At 51.3% G+C, this 14,472-nt stretch overlaps 1 protein-coding gene across 7 annotated transcripts in view; it reads left to right on the forward strand.

Annotated features, from left to right (window-relative positions):
• LOC128915947 (uncharacterized) overlaps positions 1-14,472 on the forward strand; it is a 44,577-nt gene that overhangs the window by 25,219 nt on the left and 4,886 nt on the right. For 6 of the 7 annotated variants that reach the window (XR_008468813.1, XR_008468817.1, XR_008468814.1 and 3 more), the window contains one exon: positions 1,191-3,119. Coding sequence is in view for 1 of the 7 variants with exons in the window: in XM_054216929.1 (XP_054072904.1) it covers positions 1,191-1,197 (7 nt within the window). In the remaining 6 variants the exon portion in view is untranslated. Of the gene's footprint in view, positions 1-1,190; positions 3,120-14,472 lie in introns of those variants that run through there. The other variant, XM_054216929.1, reaches the window with a different exon arrangement.

Below are 14,472 nucleotides of genomic sequence, written 5' to 3' on the forward strand. Positions count from 1 at the left end.
GCTTCTGGGAGGGACTCGGGGTTTGGGACACACCATCTCTGTGCCCTCATCTCTGACACACCAGCCCTCGCATTTATTTAAAAGCATGTCTGGGTGCTGCACCCTGTGAAGCGTGTCTGGGAAATAATCACCCAGAGGCTGGAGCTTATCCCCGTGTCCGTCTCTCAGATCTTCAGCAGCACACAACTCCCCAGCGTGGTTCATATTTCTCATTATACACAACTTGCTTGGATTTTATTGCTCAGGTAGCCATAAACTCTAGAGCTTCAGCTACCTCCTCGCCAGCAGCGAGCCCTGCATTAGTCACTTCGCACTTCATGGTGCTCCGGGCCATCGCCCAGGACAAGGCATGGGCAGCCTGCGAGTCCCAGTGCGGTCAGACACTGGTCCTGGTTACACACCAGATGGTGTGTGAGGTCTGTCCTCCAGGCACTTGAACATCATCTTGGGTCATGGGGAAAGCAGATCTTAGACAGTTAAAGCACCTCAAGACAGTGCAGGAGATGAGGAATGGGGGCAGTTATTTTCCATGGTGAGCTGGGTAGGCTGGAATGGATAAAATTTAGGGAAGCAAGGACTCCCGCAGCTGTTGGTGGAGGGTTACAAAATTTTAGGGTCACTGATCTAAGTTTCATTTTCCAGTCAGACTGGAAGGAGAGAGTTTTTGTCTTGGAGGTGACCTTGGGGTAGGAGCATTAGAAAAATGCAGTTCTCCATCTTCACGTCTTGCCATGCTGAAGCTTTTTGCAAGGCAGACCCTGCATTCCGCCCCACACGGGTTGGGTCCTGCAGTGAGGGAGACGATGGTGCTTCCCCAGCGGAAGGGAATATGGCCGGAATAAGGTTGTGAGACGGGAGGGTGGTTGGCAGGGTGTTGCCAGACCTGTCAGTGGTTGCTTCAGCAACAGTGTTTGCAGAAGAGCTTTGTAAAATATACCAAAGGTAACACGCTGCCAGCTGTCTTGATGCCAGTGTTGTAAAAACATATATATATATATGTATGTGTGTGTGTATGGATAGATAGATAGACAGACAGACAGATAGATGTACACACCCGTAACACTTGCAGGGAGAATAGATATCAGGATGTGAAGATCTGAATACACTTTGGCAAAGAAGGAACACTTTTTATAAGCTGAACTAGATATAAAGTAATATTCAATATATTAACATTTTCCCTTCCCTTTCAGCGCTTGATACATGGTTTATACCCGGAAGAGGCATGGGATGAAGCCATGGGAAACCTCCGCCGTGGAAGTGGTGGTGGTTTCTGGTGGAGCAGCGGTCGATGGTCCACACACCCAGCAGCTCCAGGGCTCCCCACCAGTGACTGGGCAACGGCCAACCGGGTGTCCAACATGAGATGGGGACACCGTGGGGGAAAGTGGAAGAAAGACGGTTGAGTTAGTCCTGAATCTGAATTCAGGTTCACAGCCACGTGCTTTGCAACTGTTATAGATAAAGATCTTCATTTTGGCATTTCTTGTGCGTTGTGGAGCCAGAACTCGGCCTGTTTCTGCTCTGTGTAAGAGCTTTGGGAACGCTGGCGTGCCAGGTGTGTATTTTTAGGTCACTTCCAGAGAAGTGGATTCATTTCGATGGAACCAGCCAATGCCTTGGCATTCAGACATGTTGTGATGGGGATGGAGGACGGTTTCCACCAGGAGGTTTTGACCTCGCTCACACGTGTGTTACTGCTTGATTTATCTTCACTGACGCTCGGACTCGGACCCTACCACGATCATTGTCAGACCATCTCTGGATTTCAGTGGCCAAATGCTTAAAAACAGGAGCCCCCAGCAAGGGCTTCCTCTGCCTAACACTAAAACAAAGACCAACCTGGGCTGAACTAATTCGGTCCCTCTCTTCAGAAGGTCTCTTTGCTTTCCTGGAACCACCTGGTTTGTTAGAAATGGGGCTTTTGCATGTATTAGGAATGTAGAGCTCTCATTCCCACAGGCACGTGGGGACGTGGCGGAATGAATGTGCATGTTGTATCTTGGTAAGGTAGTCTTCTGGGGTTGTCAGGCTTTTTGAAGGAGGTTTGAAACGGGGACCAGTTTTACCTCAGACGAGGCCCTGGGTCCTCACTTAACGAACTGTGCAACTCCATATACATTTCTCAACCTACGATATAGTACATTTAAATCTCCTCAAAGATGTTGGCAGGATCATTTCTCCTGTGTACGTGTAACATATTTGTTCATCTGTGCCATTGTACAGCTCCTTTCAAACTGAATTTTATACTAGAATACAGCAAAAGTTGAATTTAAGATATGAAACTGGAGGAGACCATATTTCATACTGCATAAAATGCACCTCTGGAATTCTCAGTTCTCCTTTTCTGCAGTATTACTAATGCCTTTATAAAGTATCATGGCTGATGAGATTTAAAAAAAAAAAAGAAAAGAAAAAAGAAAAAAAAACACCCTGCGGCTTTGGATTTATTCACTTCAAGTTTGTGGTTAATATTTCCCAGGCTGCTTCGAGGTGAGTGTGAGTTCAGTCCTCGCGGCGCTGCTTCACCAGTCTCCGCTGCCGTTTCTAAATGACTCTGATAAAAGACTGTGAAAAATGGACCTGTGGTAAATTGCATCATCCTCGCTATGCGTTTTAAGATGGGGACACGCCACGAGCTGCATATCCGGGTCACGCTTGGCCTCCCCCCGCTCTCCTCCGCCTCAGCCCAGCCCAGGGTGGGTGCCAACCCTCTGCCTGAATTAACTGGGTAATTAATTGCGAATTAATTATGTAACCGTGTGGCTCTAGCCGTGCCCCTCTCCTCCTTTGCAGTAGGAGTTTGGCAGCAGCTGGTGCTGATGGAGATGCTGGATTTCTCTCTGGTGGCAGATGAAGCGGCTGTGGTGGGGGGGAGCCCCCAGCCCCCGCGCACGGGACCCCGTCACCCACAAGTGTGGGACCCGTCTGAGCCCAGGGCGCCCAGAACAGCCCTCCAGCCTCTCGCTGCCTCTGCTCAGAGCTGTGCAACCGCCCTTTGAACCCCTTTCTTTCCAAAACGCAAAGAGCTTTTTCCCTCTGAATCTTTGAGAGGTTTTACTTTAACCGCATTAAACTTTGTTGCCAAAATCCAAAGAAGTTGGAGAGGGAGCAGCCGATAGGTGAGAATATGGGTGACAAATTGCTGCTGAAGAAATGCTTGCAATTCAAAAGCCTCTCCATGCGCGTCTTTAAATGATGTACATCGCTGTGGGTTCTCTCCATGCGCGTCTTTAAATGATGTACATCGCTGTGGGTTACACGGGGAAGAAGCGGGGAGTCCCTGCTGGGCAGAGTTAGGTTAGGAATCAAAGCAAGCCCGGTCTCAGGGTACAGCCAGGGCTGTCCCTGCTGCCTCCTTGCAGGCAGCTGGTTGTTGTGGTGCTGGGGTATATCGATGTGTTTTCTTGTATGTAAATATAAGCAAGCAGAAACATAAACCCTCCCCTGTACGTGGCTGGTCTGGAACAAACCCACACAACCACGCATTGTGAGGGAGGTAATGCAGATGCTGCAGCCACGACAAGTGCTCGCAGGCTGCTGTGCTGGCTTGTGCTGTCCCCGCGGGCACGAGTCTGGGGTTACACTATTCTGGGGGTGCCCTGTGGGCCCCATGAGCAGACCTGAGGTGCATCCGCATCCCGGGGCACCTCCTGGTGCTTTAGGCGTGGGTCGGGTACCTATGCATAGGAGTTGGGTGCTCATTTGCACCATGACTTCTGCAACGCCCCCTGCATCCATCTGCCTCTTGGCACCAAACTGCAACGTGTCCCCCGGGCCTGCAGTGCCCTTTACTCTGCACCGGTGTTGCGGGCGAAGTGATTAACTTCACTTGTAAGGAGAGAAGTAGTGAAATATTTATTAACATAAAACAGTGATTTAACAAAGTTAGTAGTGAATGGGACAGTGTTCTATGAGTTTCGATGCCAGGGTACACTTGATTATTTACTGCATAGAGGCCAGGGCCAGACAAGCCATCAGGGAGACCCTCCCGTTGGGTCGCGAGGTTCAGAAAGGACCCCCTGGCTTTCTAAACTCCTCCTCAGAGAGGAGTCTAGGCTGGATCCAGTCCTAGTCCCAGACTTGGTCAGCGGTTTATGTCTAAAGGATTATATATGCGCAATCAATCCTTTATATCACTTAGCTAAGATTTCAAAGTTTAGCGTGCTATTAGTCACTTACCGAGAATCTGTTGCGGCAAGGAATGTCTCAACCTCGAGGAGTAGAACCTTAAGCGAGCGTCCCCACTCAAGGAGAGATCCTGGCGTGCAGCCCGCTGCCGTGCAGGAGAGCTCCAAGGGCTCTTGGGCTGTCCACTATTTATGGAGTAAGAGAATTGACCTATAGTCATATTCGCATGGGAACAAGATACCTAGGTTCCCACTCCAGACAGTGTTTTGATTATGTTGCCAGCCATCCCCCATAGTTCAAGTGCAACTCATCACGACTCCCGCTGATGGCCATGGCTCGAGCAGGAGCCGCATGGGGGAAAGGGGGAGAGCACACCGCCACAGCCTTGCTTCTATCATTACACTTTCTTTTACTAATCCGAAATAGTTCTTAAAACCTAGTACAAGTTACAGATTGCTTTGTTTTCAGTATTTTCTCTCCTGGGTAGAAAACAAGTAAAGTTTGGCAGTGGTAGAATCATAGAATCATGGAATTGCCTTGGTTGGAAGGGACCTTTCAGATCATCAAGTCCAACCATCAACCTAACACTGACAAAAACCACCACTAACCCGTGTCTCTCAGCACCACGTCTGCCCGGCTTTTAAATACCTCCAGGGATGGCAATTCCACCACTTCCCTGGGCAGCCTGTTCCACTGCTTGATAACCCTTTCCATGAAGATATTTTCCTAATACCCATCCTAAACCTCCCCTGGCTCACCTTGAGGCCGTTTCCTCTTGTCCCATCGCCTGTTCCTTGGGAGAAGAGACCGACCCGCCCTGGCTACACCCTCCTTTCAGGGAGCTGTAGAGAGCGAGAAGGTCTCCCCTCGGCCTCCTTTTCTCCAGATTTTACAACCAAGAGGTTACTTTCCCTATTGCAGTTTTTGTACAAGAGGGGAAATGGTATCTTAAACAAGAAGTGCCCCGTGAATCAGCCCCCACACGATGGTGTGTTTCCATGGGCACCCTGACACCCTTGGACACCTGGTGCTGGCCCGGACCTCTCGCTTTGCCACTCATCGTAAAGCTGGAGTGACTGTGCGTGAAAGGAGGTGCCTGGATGTGAAACCAGCTGAGGAATATCCTGGCCACTTCTCTTTTCCCATCAGTAGATGTTGCTTCAGTTCCCATTTCCTCACACTGCCTCTGTCATTGGCTTCAGGCCCTTTTCACCAGTTGCTTATCAAGGGCTTCTGAGCCTTGGACCAAGGCATACTTTAAATGAAATCTATTCTAAATATAGATTAAATAGAAATATAGATCAAATATAGATTTAAATATAGATTAAAATAGAAATCTATTTTAAATATAAATATAAAAGCTATTTTAAATGAAATCTTTGATGTTCCTATTGCTTTTTTGTCTTCAAATGGGCATTTATAATCCTTTCTACAAAATCTTTCCCTCCTTTAAGACTGCAAGCAATACAAGCTAGAGTAAGATATTTACACTGTGCGATCTGCTGTGCTCTGGCCATGGAAATAATCCCTGTCCTCCTCTCCTCTTGCCTACACCCGACTTTTCCCCACTCTTCCTTTTAGCTAGCCCCTTCTGCCAGCTTTCTCTTCTATCAAACCTTGTGCCACCTCCCTGTCCTTTAATATTAAAGTAAAACGGACACCAATTTGAATCTCAAATACCCTGTAAAATTTGCCCGTCTCAGGTCATTAGAAAATTGCGCGGATAGCTGGCAGTGACTCAGACTGGAGCCGGCCCAGTCGCGCTCCCGTCATCCCATCGCTATATTGCTGCTTCTGCAAGTTTGTGAGGTTTTGCATATTTAATTAATTCTGGTTCCACCACTGTGCCCAGGGGCCTCATTTTCCACCAGGGATGGTGCTGCCATTTTGGGCTCATAGCGCACAATGGTGAGGAGGGAGGAGGAAAGTGGTTTTTCTGGTGGTGCAAGTCGCGCCCAGGGTCTGGGTGTTAATTCTTGCTCCTACGATGCTTATGCTTTCCCTGCCGCAGGCTCTTAGACCGAACGCTCCCTGTAGCTGTACAGAAAATAACCCAGTTCAGTGTTGATTTTGGCCAGGAGCCTTAGTATTGCTTCAACGTAAAAATTCAGTAAGAATTTGCTTGTTTCTGAGAGAGCCTTCATCAGGCGCTACCAGAGAGGAGCAGATTCAGCCCTGACCGCCCAGGGCTGGTCCCTCCCCACCCCGGACATCTCCGTGCCCCACCACCAGCGCTGGGGCACCATCACCAAAGCTCCTCGCATCAACCAGCTTCTGCGCTGCGCTGCTTTGCCCCCCGATGGTAAAGCAGGTGGGAAATCAGGAGGAAAGATGAGGCTGGGGCTTTGGGACCTGGCTCTGGAGGGTGCTCGGCTGGTCCCACGGCAGCAACAGCCTGGTGAGGAGCAACTGTCCCAAAACCCCCTGACCTTTGCAGCTATTATTTTCAGAGCTGTAAGGAAAAGGAAATAGGAAGTAGAGCTGCCGTAATGCATTTTTTTTTGTACAGCTGCTGGGTTCTGGTATGATCCAGCATGTTGCTGTTTACCTTGCGACTGGTTTTTGTGTCCGTTGGTATTTGAATGTTGTAATCGGCAGCTGGAGCTCTTCACTGGAGCTGGAGTGTCCAGCTTTGGAGTCCTCAGCACAAGAAGGACACGGAGCTGTTGGAGCGGGGCCAGAGGAGGCCCCGGAGATGCTGTGAGGGCTGGAGCCCCTCTGCTGTGAGGACAGGCTGAGAGAGTTGGGGGGGTTCAGCCTGGAGAAGAGAAGGCTCCGGGGAGACCTTGGAGCCCCTTCCAGTCCCTCAAGGGGCTCCAGGAAAGCTGGGCAGGGACTCTGGATCAGGGAGGGGAGACATGGGATGAGAGGGATCAGGTTTTAACTGAAAGAGGGGAGATTTAGATGAGATATTGGGAAGGAATTCTTTGCTGTGAGGGTGGTGAGCCCCTGGCCCAGGTTGCCCAGAGGAGCTGTGGCTGCCCCATCCCTGGGGGTGTTCAAGGCCAGGTTGGACGGGGCTTGGAGCAACCTGGTGTGGTGGGAGGTGTCCCTGCCCAGGGCAGGGGGTGGAACAAGATGATCTTTAAGGTCCTTTCCAACTGTAACCATTCTGTGATTCCATGATTCACCTGAGCTCAGCAGTCTGCCACAGGCGGGGTTTTCCATGGGGCAGTTTCGGCAGGGGCATGTGGCGGTGGCTGCATCCTGCCATCAGCAAGGGCTTTGTGGTGCTGATGTCTAGCACAGGGAGGGAGGGAGGGAAGGAGCCAGGAGGTCCATTGGCCCATTTATCAGCCAGCAAAGCCCCAGCCGTGGGCTGAGCCCCTGCTGCAGCCCATCAGCTCTTCTGCACCAGGGACTCTGAGGCTGTTTGACATTTTTATTGCTTCTTACTGAAGTGGTGGAGAGAACTGAGGAGTGCAGTCCCGATGTGGGGATGCACTGGTTTGCTGATGTCCTGGGGTTAGAGAGGAGACCCCAGGCTAATTTACTGGGACATTGCATTGAGAAATAAGGGCAGGTAAACTACAGAGTCTGGGATTTAATAACTCTTGATCTGGGGTTTCTAACACCTATTTTAGGGATATATCTAAGGAAGTTTGCATCTTGTTGTTTGAACTACACGTGGCTTAAAACTGCTGCAGTCATTCTTGGGTTTAATTCCATTTTACCCTCAGAAGATTAGTAAATAAACAGTCATTTCCCTGCAGTGGGTGCTGTGGGCCATCATCAGCTGGCATAAATCGAAACGATTGAAGAGCCTTACTGGGTGCCCTGAAACGGAGAGGGAAACGAGGAAAACATTACTGGTGGAGCTGAGTGCACAGATGTGTCTCTAGCACATTAAGCGTGTTGCATTGTAAGACAAAATGAAACTGTTTCTTCCTTTTTTATTTTTTCATTCATAGACAGAAGCCAAATTCTACTGGCTCTAGGCTTTCCTCTTCTATTTTTTTACTCAATATTTCTGGGTTTTCCTCTCTTTCTTTCACTGCACCTGTTCTTTTCTTTGTTTCCACTGTACAGGACACTTCTGTGGATATTTCTCCTGTCCTCTGGATGGGGGCCTGAGGGCAGCTCACGTCTGCCCCTGTATGAATGGGAATGTCATTCAAACAAGGGAAGAAATTCCAAGGCACCGAATGCCTCTTCCTAACCCGTCTATGCCAATTGCCCTCCGCTCCTACATACTTCAGTAAGAAATGAGGAGTTTTCTACTGTGGCTTATTCTAGTAATAACGTGCATTAAAAGTGCATTCAGAGCGCATTGTGTGGAGGGCAAGGGATCTCTTGTGCTTTAGTTTTCTGCATCTGGGTTATTTAGTTTGAGAGGCTCCTGGGGAACTAAAAGCACTTTGTGCAGGGCTGCAATAACACCAAAGCCCGGGGCAGGCAGGGCTTCTCAAGACTCAGAATTGCTGGCTGTGCTCTCCCAGTGTCCCTCTGGGGACAGAAAGAGCGTGACCAGAGGGACCTCTTTGTCTTCCAGCAGCAGCACCGCCAGCCCGGGAAGGTTATTCCCCATTCCAGTTCAGTGAAAGCTTTTGGTCTGATGTTTCTTGGTTGGGGGAGGGCAGATTTCTTGTTACTGATGATTCAGCTTTCCTCTGATAGTAAGTTTAGAGTCCTTTTTTTTTGGAGCTTGATAAAGCAAATATTAAGGCAGCACCCCGGTGCATAGAACGCCATCGCTAGTGTGAAAGACTTAGGTGGAAATGCCATGTAAAGTGGATTTGGCTCTGCTGTTGGAGCTGATGTAGGTGGTTTCACCTGGGAGCTTTATGCTTCTGCACTTCTGTGCAGCAGAGAAACAGCAGACAAGGGAGGGAACAGCCACCAGCAGCTCTGTTTCTATGGCTGTGAGGTGTGGGAGAAGAGACTTACTACCAGAACTTATCTGAAACATAATCAAAACTTGACAAGAAAAGAGCTCTTCTGAAAGCGTGGTCTGGAAGCCAGCTGCTGATTGAATAATGATGATAAACAGGTGGTAAATCAGTGCACTCAGCAGGAGGAGAAAGCAAAGAGCTTCTGGTGAGCTGCACCACCTGTGATGATCTGCTTGCAGTTAGAAGAACACAGCAGAGCGGGCTTGAAGGATGATTCATGTGGGAAGGGAGGGCTCTAGTTCAACCTCCTGCTCAGGCACAAGATCAGACCAAGTTGCCCTGGGCTGTTTTGACTTCTGGAAACCTCCAGGGATGGAAACCTCTTAAGGATGGAAACCTCCCGGGTGACCTGTCCCGCAGCTGGACTGTCCTTGCAGGTAAAAACACCCCCTGACATCCAGGCTGAACCTCTCATTTCAGTTTTTCTCTCTTGTGCTCCTGCTGTGCACCCTCAGAAGAGGCTGGCTCCACTTTCTCGACAAGCCCCCAGCAGGAGGGTGCTATGAGCCCCCCCAAAACCTCCCCTCCAGCAGAACAACCCCACTTCCCCTCCTCTCACAGGAGGGGCTCTCTGCCCCTGGCCAGCCTGGTGGCTTCAAGGTTTTTGGGCTTATTGCTCCAGTTTGTCAAGAGCTTTCTTGTGCTGGGGGGGGACACGACTCAAAAGGGGGTGCAGTGTTCCAGGTGTGACCTGCTGGGTGGAGGGGATAATCCCTTCCTTCCATCTGCTGCATGTGCTTCTGTTCGTGTGTATCGATGCGGAGCCTGTGTGACTGGAGGTGTGAGAGGGAGGTGAGCTGGTGCTCTGCGGTAGAGAGCAGAGCAGGGGAAGTGCCGAACTGGGGCATAAATATCAGACACACCAAGTGCTGTGTCCTCGTGACCGCAGCAGGTAGGGCCAGACCTGTCCCGTTCCCCCCACGGCACGAACCCTCCCTGACACCAGCCATCAGCCTTTCCTCTCTGCTGCCTGCAAGTGCTGTGAGTAGTGTTGGTGAAGCATATTTTTAGGTGACAATATATAACATGCGGCTTTTGCACAGGAGACCTCCCAGGAGCTCCTGGGGGTAGGGGGTTACCATGCAAAGCCAATGCTCTCCAAGCATGGAGATCTGTCTTCTCACTTTGACTGCATGGGGCCTGTTGGCCCCAGGCAATGGTATCTGCTTCTGGGGTATGGGCTTGGTAGGATAATCGATGAGTGTCTGGAGGGATAAGAGCAGAAATAAATGCGTATGATCAGTGGGCCAGACCCACAGGGCCATGAGTAATGGTCGAGTCGCTACTCACCTGGTTGGTGAGATGTGGAGTGGAAGGAAAGGATAAAACCATATTAGCTGTGGGGAAAAGAGGATAGCCAAGGAAGCAAGTCCTTGGTTCTTCAGGTATGGCCTTACCTGCTGCTCACAGGCACTTCTGCTGCCACTGCAACCCTCCTGCTGCAGCAGCATCAGACGCACACCCCAGTCGGGCATGCCGTGGAAACGCTTCCATAGAAAGTGGTTTAGACTGCAGCTACGCCGGCTGTGCGAGCATTCGTACTGCCGCCTCCCCAAGCAAGACGGGGAGTTTTCAATTACAGAATCACAAACAGCCACACAGGACGCGCCCTGATTTATGCATTAAATACCAGGAAAGGCTTAAGTTCTGTTTGTCACTTAGCAGATGGTGACGGTTGCTCCAGCATGTGAAATATTTCATGCCTGATACCTCAATTCAGGAAACAGTGGTTTGCGCAGCAGAGGTGCAGGAGGCAGCAAGCTGTTATCGAGTATAACATTAGCCTTTTCCGTAGTTTTCTTGATCTTGAGTTTGTTTTCCAGAGCAGAAAGCTGTCCTGGGCCCTGCCCAGAGGGCACTGGTGTACCTCAGGTGGCACCTGCAGGCCCAGGGTACCCGCAGTGGGGGACACGTCCCAAATGCCAGGCTCTCGAGAGTTTTGTTGGCTTTTTGACACCATAGTGAGTTCGTTTTCCTGCAGGGCTGGGCTCGCGTCCTGCAGACCTCGGTGGTCAAGGTTCCTGTTCCTCAGACACAAGGTGCCTGAGGTTTGCTGAACCGCAGCGAGTTCATTGTGAAACTGTGCCACCGGTGTGGCTCCAGCCGCCCCTGGGTTGTTTGTGATTCTGTAAAGTGGGGCGAAGCCAACCCCTTCCAGGCCCTTACCAAGAAGTCAGGGGGCAGGGGCAGGGCTGGGTGGATGCTGTGCCCACCCCAGGGCCAGGAGGGCATCAGTGGGTTTCCCGTGCCATCCTCTCGGCTTCCAGGGGAGAACCGTGGTAGGGACAACACCTGGGTCCTCTGTCTTGCAGCTCACCAAGTCCTGCACTGAAAGCAAAGCAAAACAAAACAAGCTGGAAGACAAGCGTCTTCCTCCTCGCCTTTACAAGGGCCGTGTGAAAAAGTCATGGGAATGACTCCTCAGCTCAAGAAGGACATGAACCTGTTGGAACGGGTCCAGTGGAGGGCCACAAAGGTGATTAGAGGGCTGGAGCCCCTCTGCTGTGAGGACAGGCTGAGAGAGCTGGGGGGGTTCAGCCTGGAGAAGAGAAGGCTCCGGGGAGACCTTGGATCCCCTTCCAGTCCCTAAAGGGGCTCCAGGAAAGCTGGGCAGGGACTCTGGATCAGGGAGGGGAGCCATGGGAGGAGAGGGGTCAGGTTTTAACTGGAAGAGGGGAGATTTAGATGAGGTCTCAGGAAGGAATTCTTTGCTGTGAGGGTGGTGAGCCCCTGGCCCAGGTTGCCCAGAGAAGCTGTGGCTGCCCCATCCCTGGAGGTGTTCAAGGCCAGGTTGGACGGGGCTTGGAGCAACCTGGTGTGGTGGGAGGTGTCCCTGCCCAGGGCAGGGGGTGGCACTGGGTGGGCTTTAAGGTCCCTTCCAACCCAAACCATTCTGTGACTCTATGATAGAGCGTCTCCTTCCAGCCAAGGCCCCCAGGGAGGCTGGAGCACAGTCCCCTGGCATGGCAGCTCCCGCCGCTTCTTTCTGCATTTGCAGAGACCTTCTGATTTGTAAAGCGTGGGTTTGGCAAACGCTGGAAACCCTGGAGAGTTGAGCCAGGGCTCTCTGCAGGTGGCCTTCAGCCAGCCCTTTGGAATGGCCAGCGATGCAGAATCACTGCAGCAGCCAGGCAGTGAAATGCAGCCGGTTGCTGAAGGTGGCAACGCAGGGTGCAGGATCGTGCTGGGACTCAGCAGGGAAATGCCCCTGCTGCAATGTGAGCCCCACCGCCTTTAAACACGGCATCGTGTTCTGAACTGTGGGGATGAACCCAGCAGCAAACAGGATCCATGAATTAAGGCCTAAAAATTAGGCAGCTGGGCAAGGGTATAACCTAGGTGGGTCCAAGCATTTTAAAATCAATGGAAAAAACTTCTGTTGTCGTTAGCTCAAAGGGAAGCTAACATTAAGTCAGCTAAGAAAGGGCAGTTTCAGTAATAGTGCCTTAATTTAAGACGCCACCAATCTGAAATCTGGTCAGTCACAAGATGTAAACTAAAAATAGGTCCAAGAACATACCCATTAATTGCTACGGGCTTTTTACATCCTCTTCCTCTTCTTGATGATTGCCTTCCTCTCCCTGCCTTGTGGAGAAGCAGCCACGCAATGAGAGAAGCTGCCTGGGAACTGCCCGTGCGGCGGCGGTGAGCGGGGCTGGTTTGGACCATTCCTCTTGCCCAGCCTGGTGGCATTCCGCACAGCAGCAGGGAAGCAGCACGTTTCTGATGCAGCTGTTTGTCGTAGAACTTTTGCAACCCTGGTGGTTCAGATAATATTTTGTAGGCAACTTCTAAGATGCTTTTGCTGTGGTTCCGGATGCAGCTGTTGATTGTTGGTGTGAGCTTGATGGAAGTTACCCATTAGTAAATACAAACTACATGAGATGTCTTGATGTGATGCAGCTTGTGCGGGGGGCTTTGCCATGCAGCCTGGGGCGATGCAGCCATCGCGTGAGCACTGGGCAATGGAAGCACGGCTTTGCCACGGTCCCCAGTCCCACTGGGAGCTGGAACCTCACCGTGGGGTGAGGGCAGGAGGCGCATGGGTCTGTGGGGCAGAGCAAACGGTGGGGTGAATCACTCACGCCAAGGCAGGTCGCCCTGGGAACATCTGTCCCTGGGCTTCCAGAAGCGTGGGGAGCTGGAGCCGCCCCAGCCAGGCTCTTCCGAAGCTGTTGGCAGAGGATTGCCCTGGGCAGGAATGGCAGCTGTTGGCTATCCTGCTGAATTATTATTTCCGTGCGAAACGTATAGATGCTAACATGGTTCACTTGCTGATTTGAAACAATGCCACTGGTGATCTGTGTCATCTCCCTCCAGAGTTTTTAAAAAACATCCTAAACCAAAAAAAATTTACCAGCCACAAGGCTGGGAACAGGCCAGCGCAGTCCCTCCGCGCTCTGCTCCCTCTGCTTTCTTCAGCAGTACAGTTGGTGAAAACAAAGTTGTACCTGTCTGGACTTGGCTTCTCAATGAATTTTTTTTTCTGCCTGAAGACTGTTGGTGAAAACTTTATAGTATTTAGCTCATGACAAAACAAACTTAGTGAAATGTATTCTTGCAGCGCAGACATTAAAACCGGGCATGTTCAGTGTTTGTGCCTGTGGTTGGCCTGCGTCTTGTTATTTAATAGCCCTGCTTGCAAATAGCTAATATGCGTAATGCTTCTGCTGGATTCATTTTGAATTAGGGCCAGCATCCTGATGCTGTTTTCTGTCATCAATTCTCCATCCCATGCCTGCTAAAGCACCGCATGTGTTGAGAGGAGCAAAACCCCCACAGACTTTCCGGTTGCCCAGAGCTGCCCAGGCCACTACCCCTGGCTCCTCCCAGCAAAACCTGCCTTTTAGCCGCTCCCTTGCTTTTGTGTTTTTTACCATTGTTCCACGTAAACACAGAAAACAAAGTCCTTCCCTCTCCCGGTGGCAGGCGAGGCAGCTGTTTCTGCCATGGCGGTCGCGTGGAGCTGACGAGGTTGAATTCCCCGGGAAGGTGCCCAGAAGCCATCGTGCATCTCAGCTTGCCCCGGCGTTTCTGCACGTTGGTGCTGTGGCCATGTGCCCACGGCGTGGCGCAGTCACGTGGCGGGGGAGTGATGCGCAAGAGGCAGGAGCGCTGATTTGAAGTGTGAAATTTCCTATACTGAAATAGGTTGTGAGCTCGTGTGCGACAGCTGAGCATCCCCCGCGCAGGCGGCGGCGTTCAGGATGCTTGTGTTGTAGGAGTAATGCACGGTGTTGCCATTCTGGCCCGGGAGCTGGGTGCCGCTTGCCAGGGGAGAGCCACTGGCAACCTGACATGCCGCTGGCTCAGCCTTCTCCTCCCTGCGGCCTTTTGTCGGCTGAGGAGACGGCAGAGGTGGGGCTGTGACAGCACCTCGCCCCTAACCCCGCCTGCTGTCCCTCGCTGGCGGGTGACAGTGGCTGCACCCAGCCGTGCCCAGGCTGGCCAG

Source organism: Rissa tridactyla, chromosome 11 (assembly GCF_028500815.1).
Source record: "Rissa tridactyla isolate bRisTri1 chromosome 11, bRisTri1.patW.cur.20221130, whole genome shotgun sequence".
Lineage (NCBI taxonomy): Eukaryota > Metazoa > Chordata > Aves > Charadriiformes > Laridae > Rissa > Rissa tridactyla.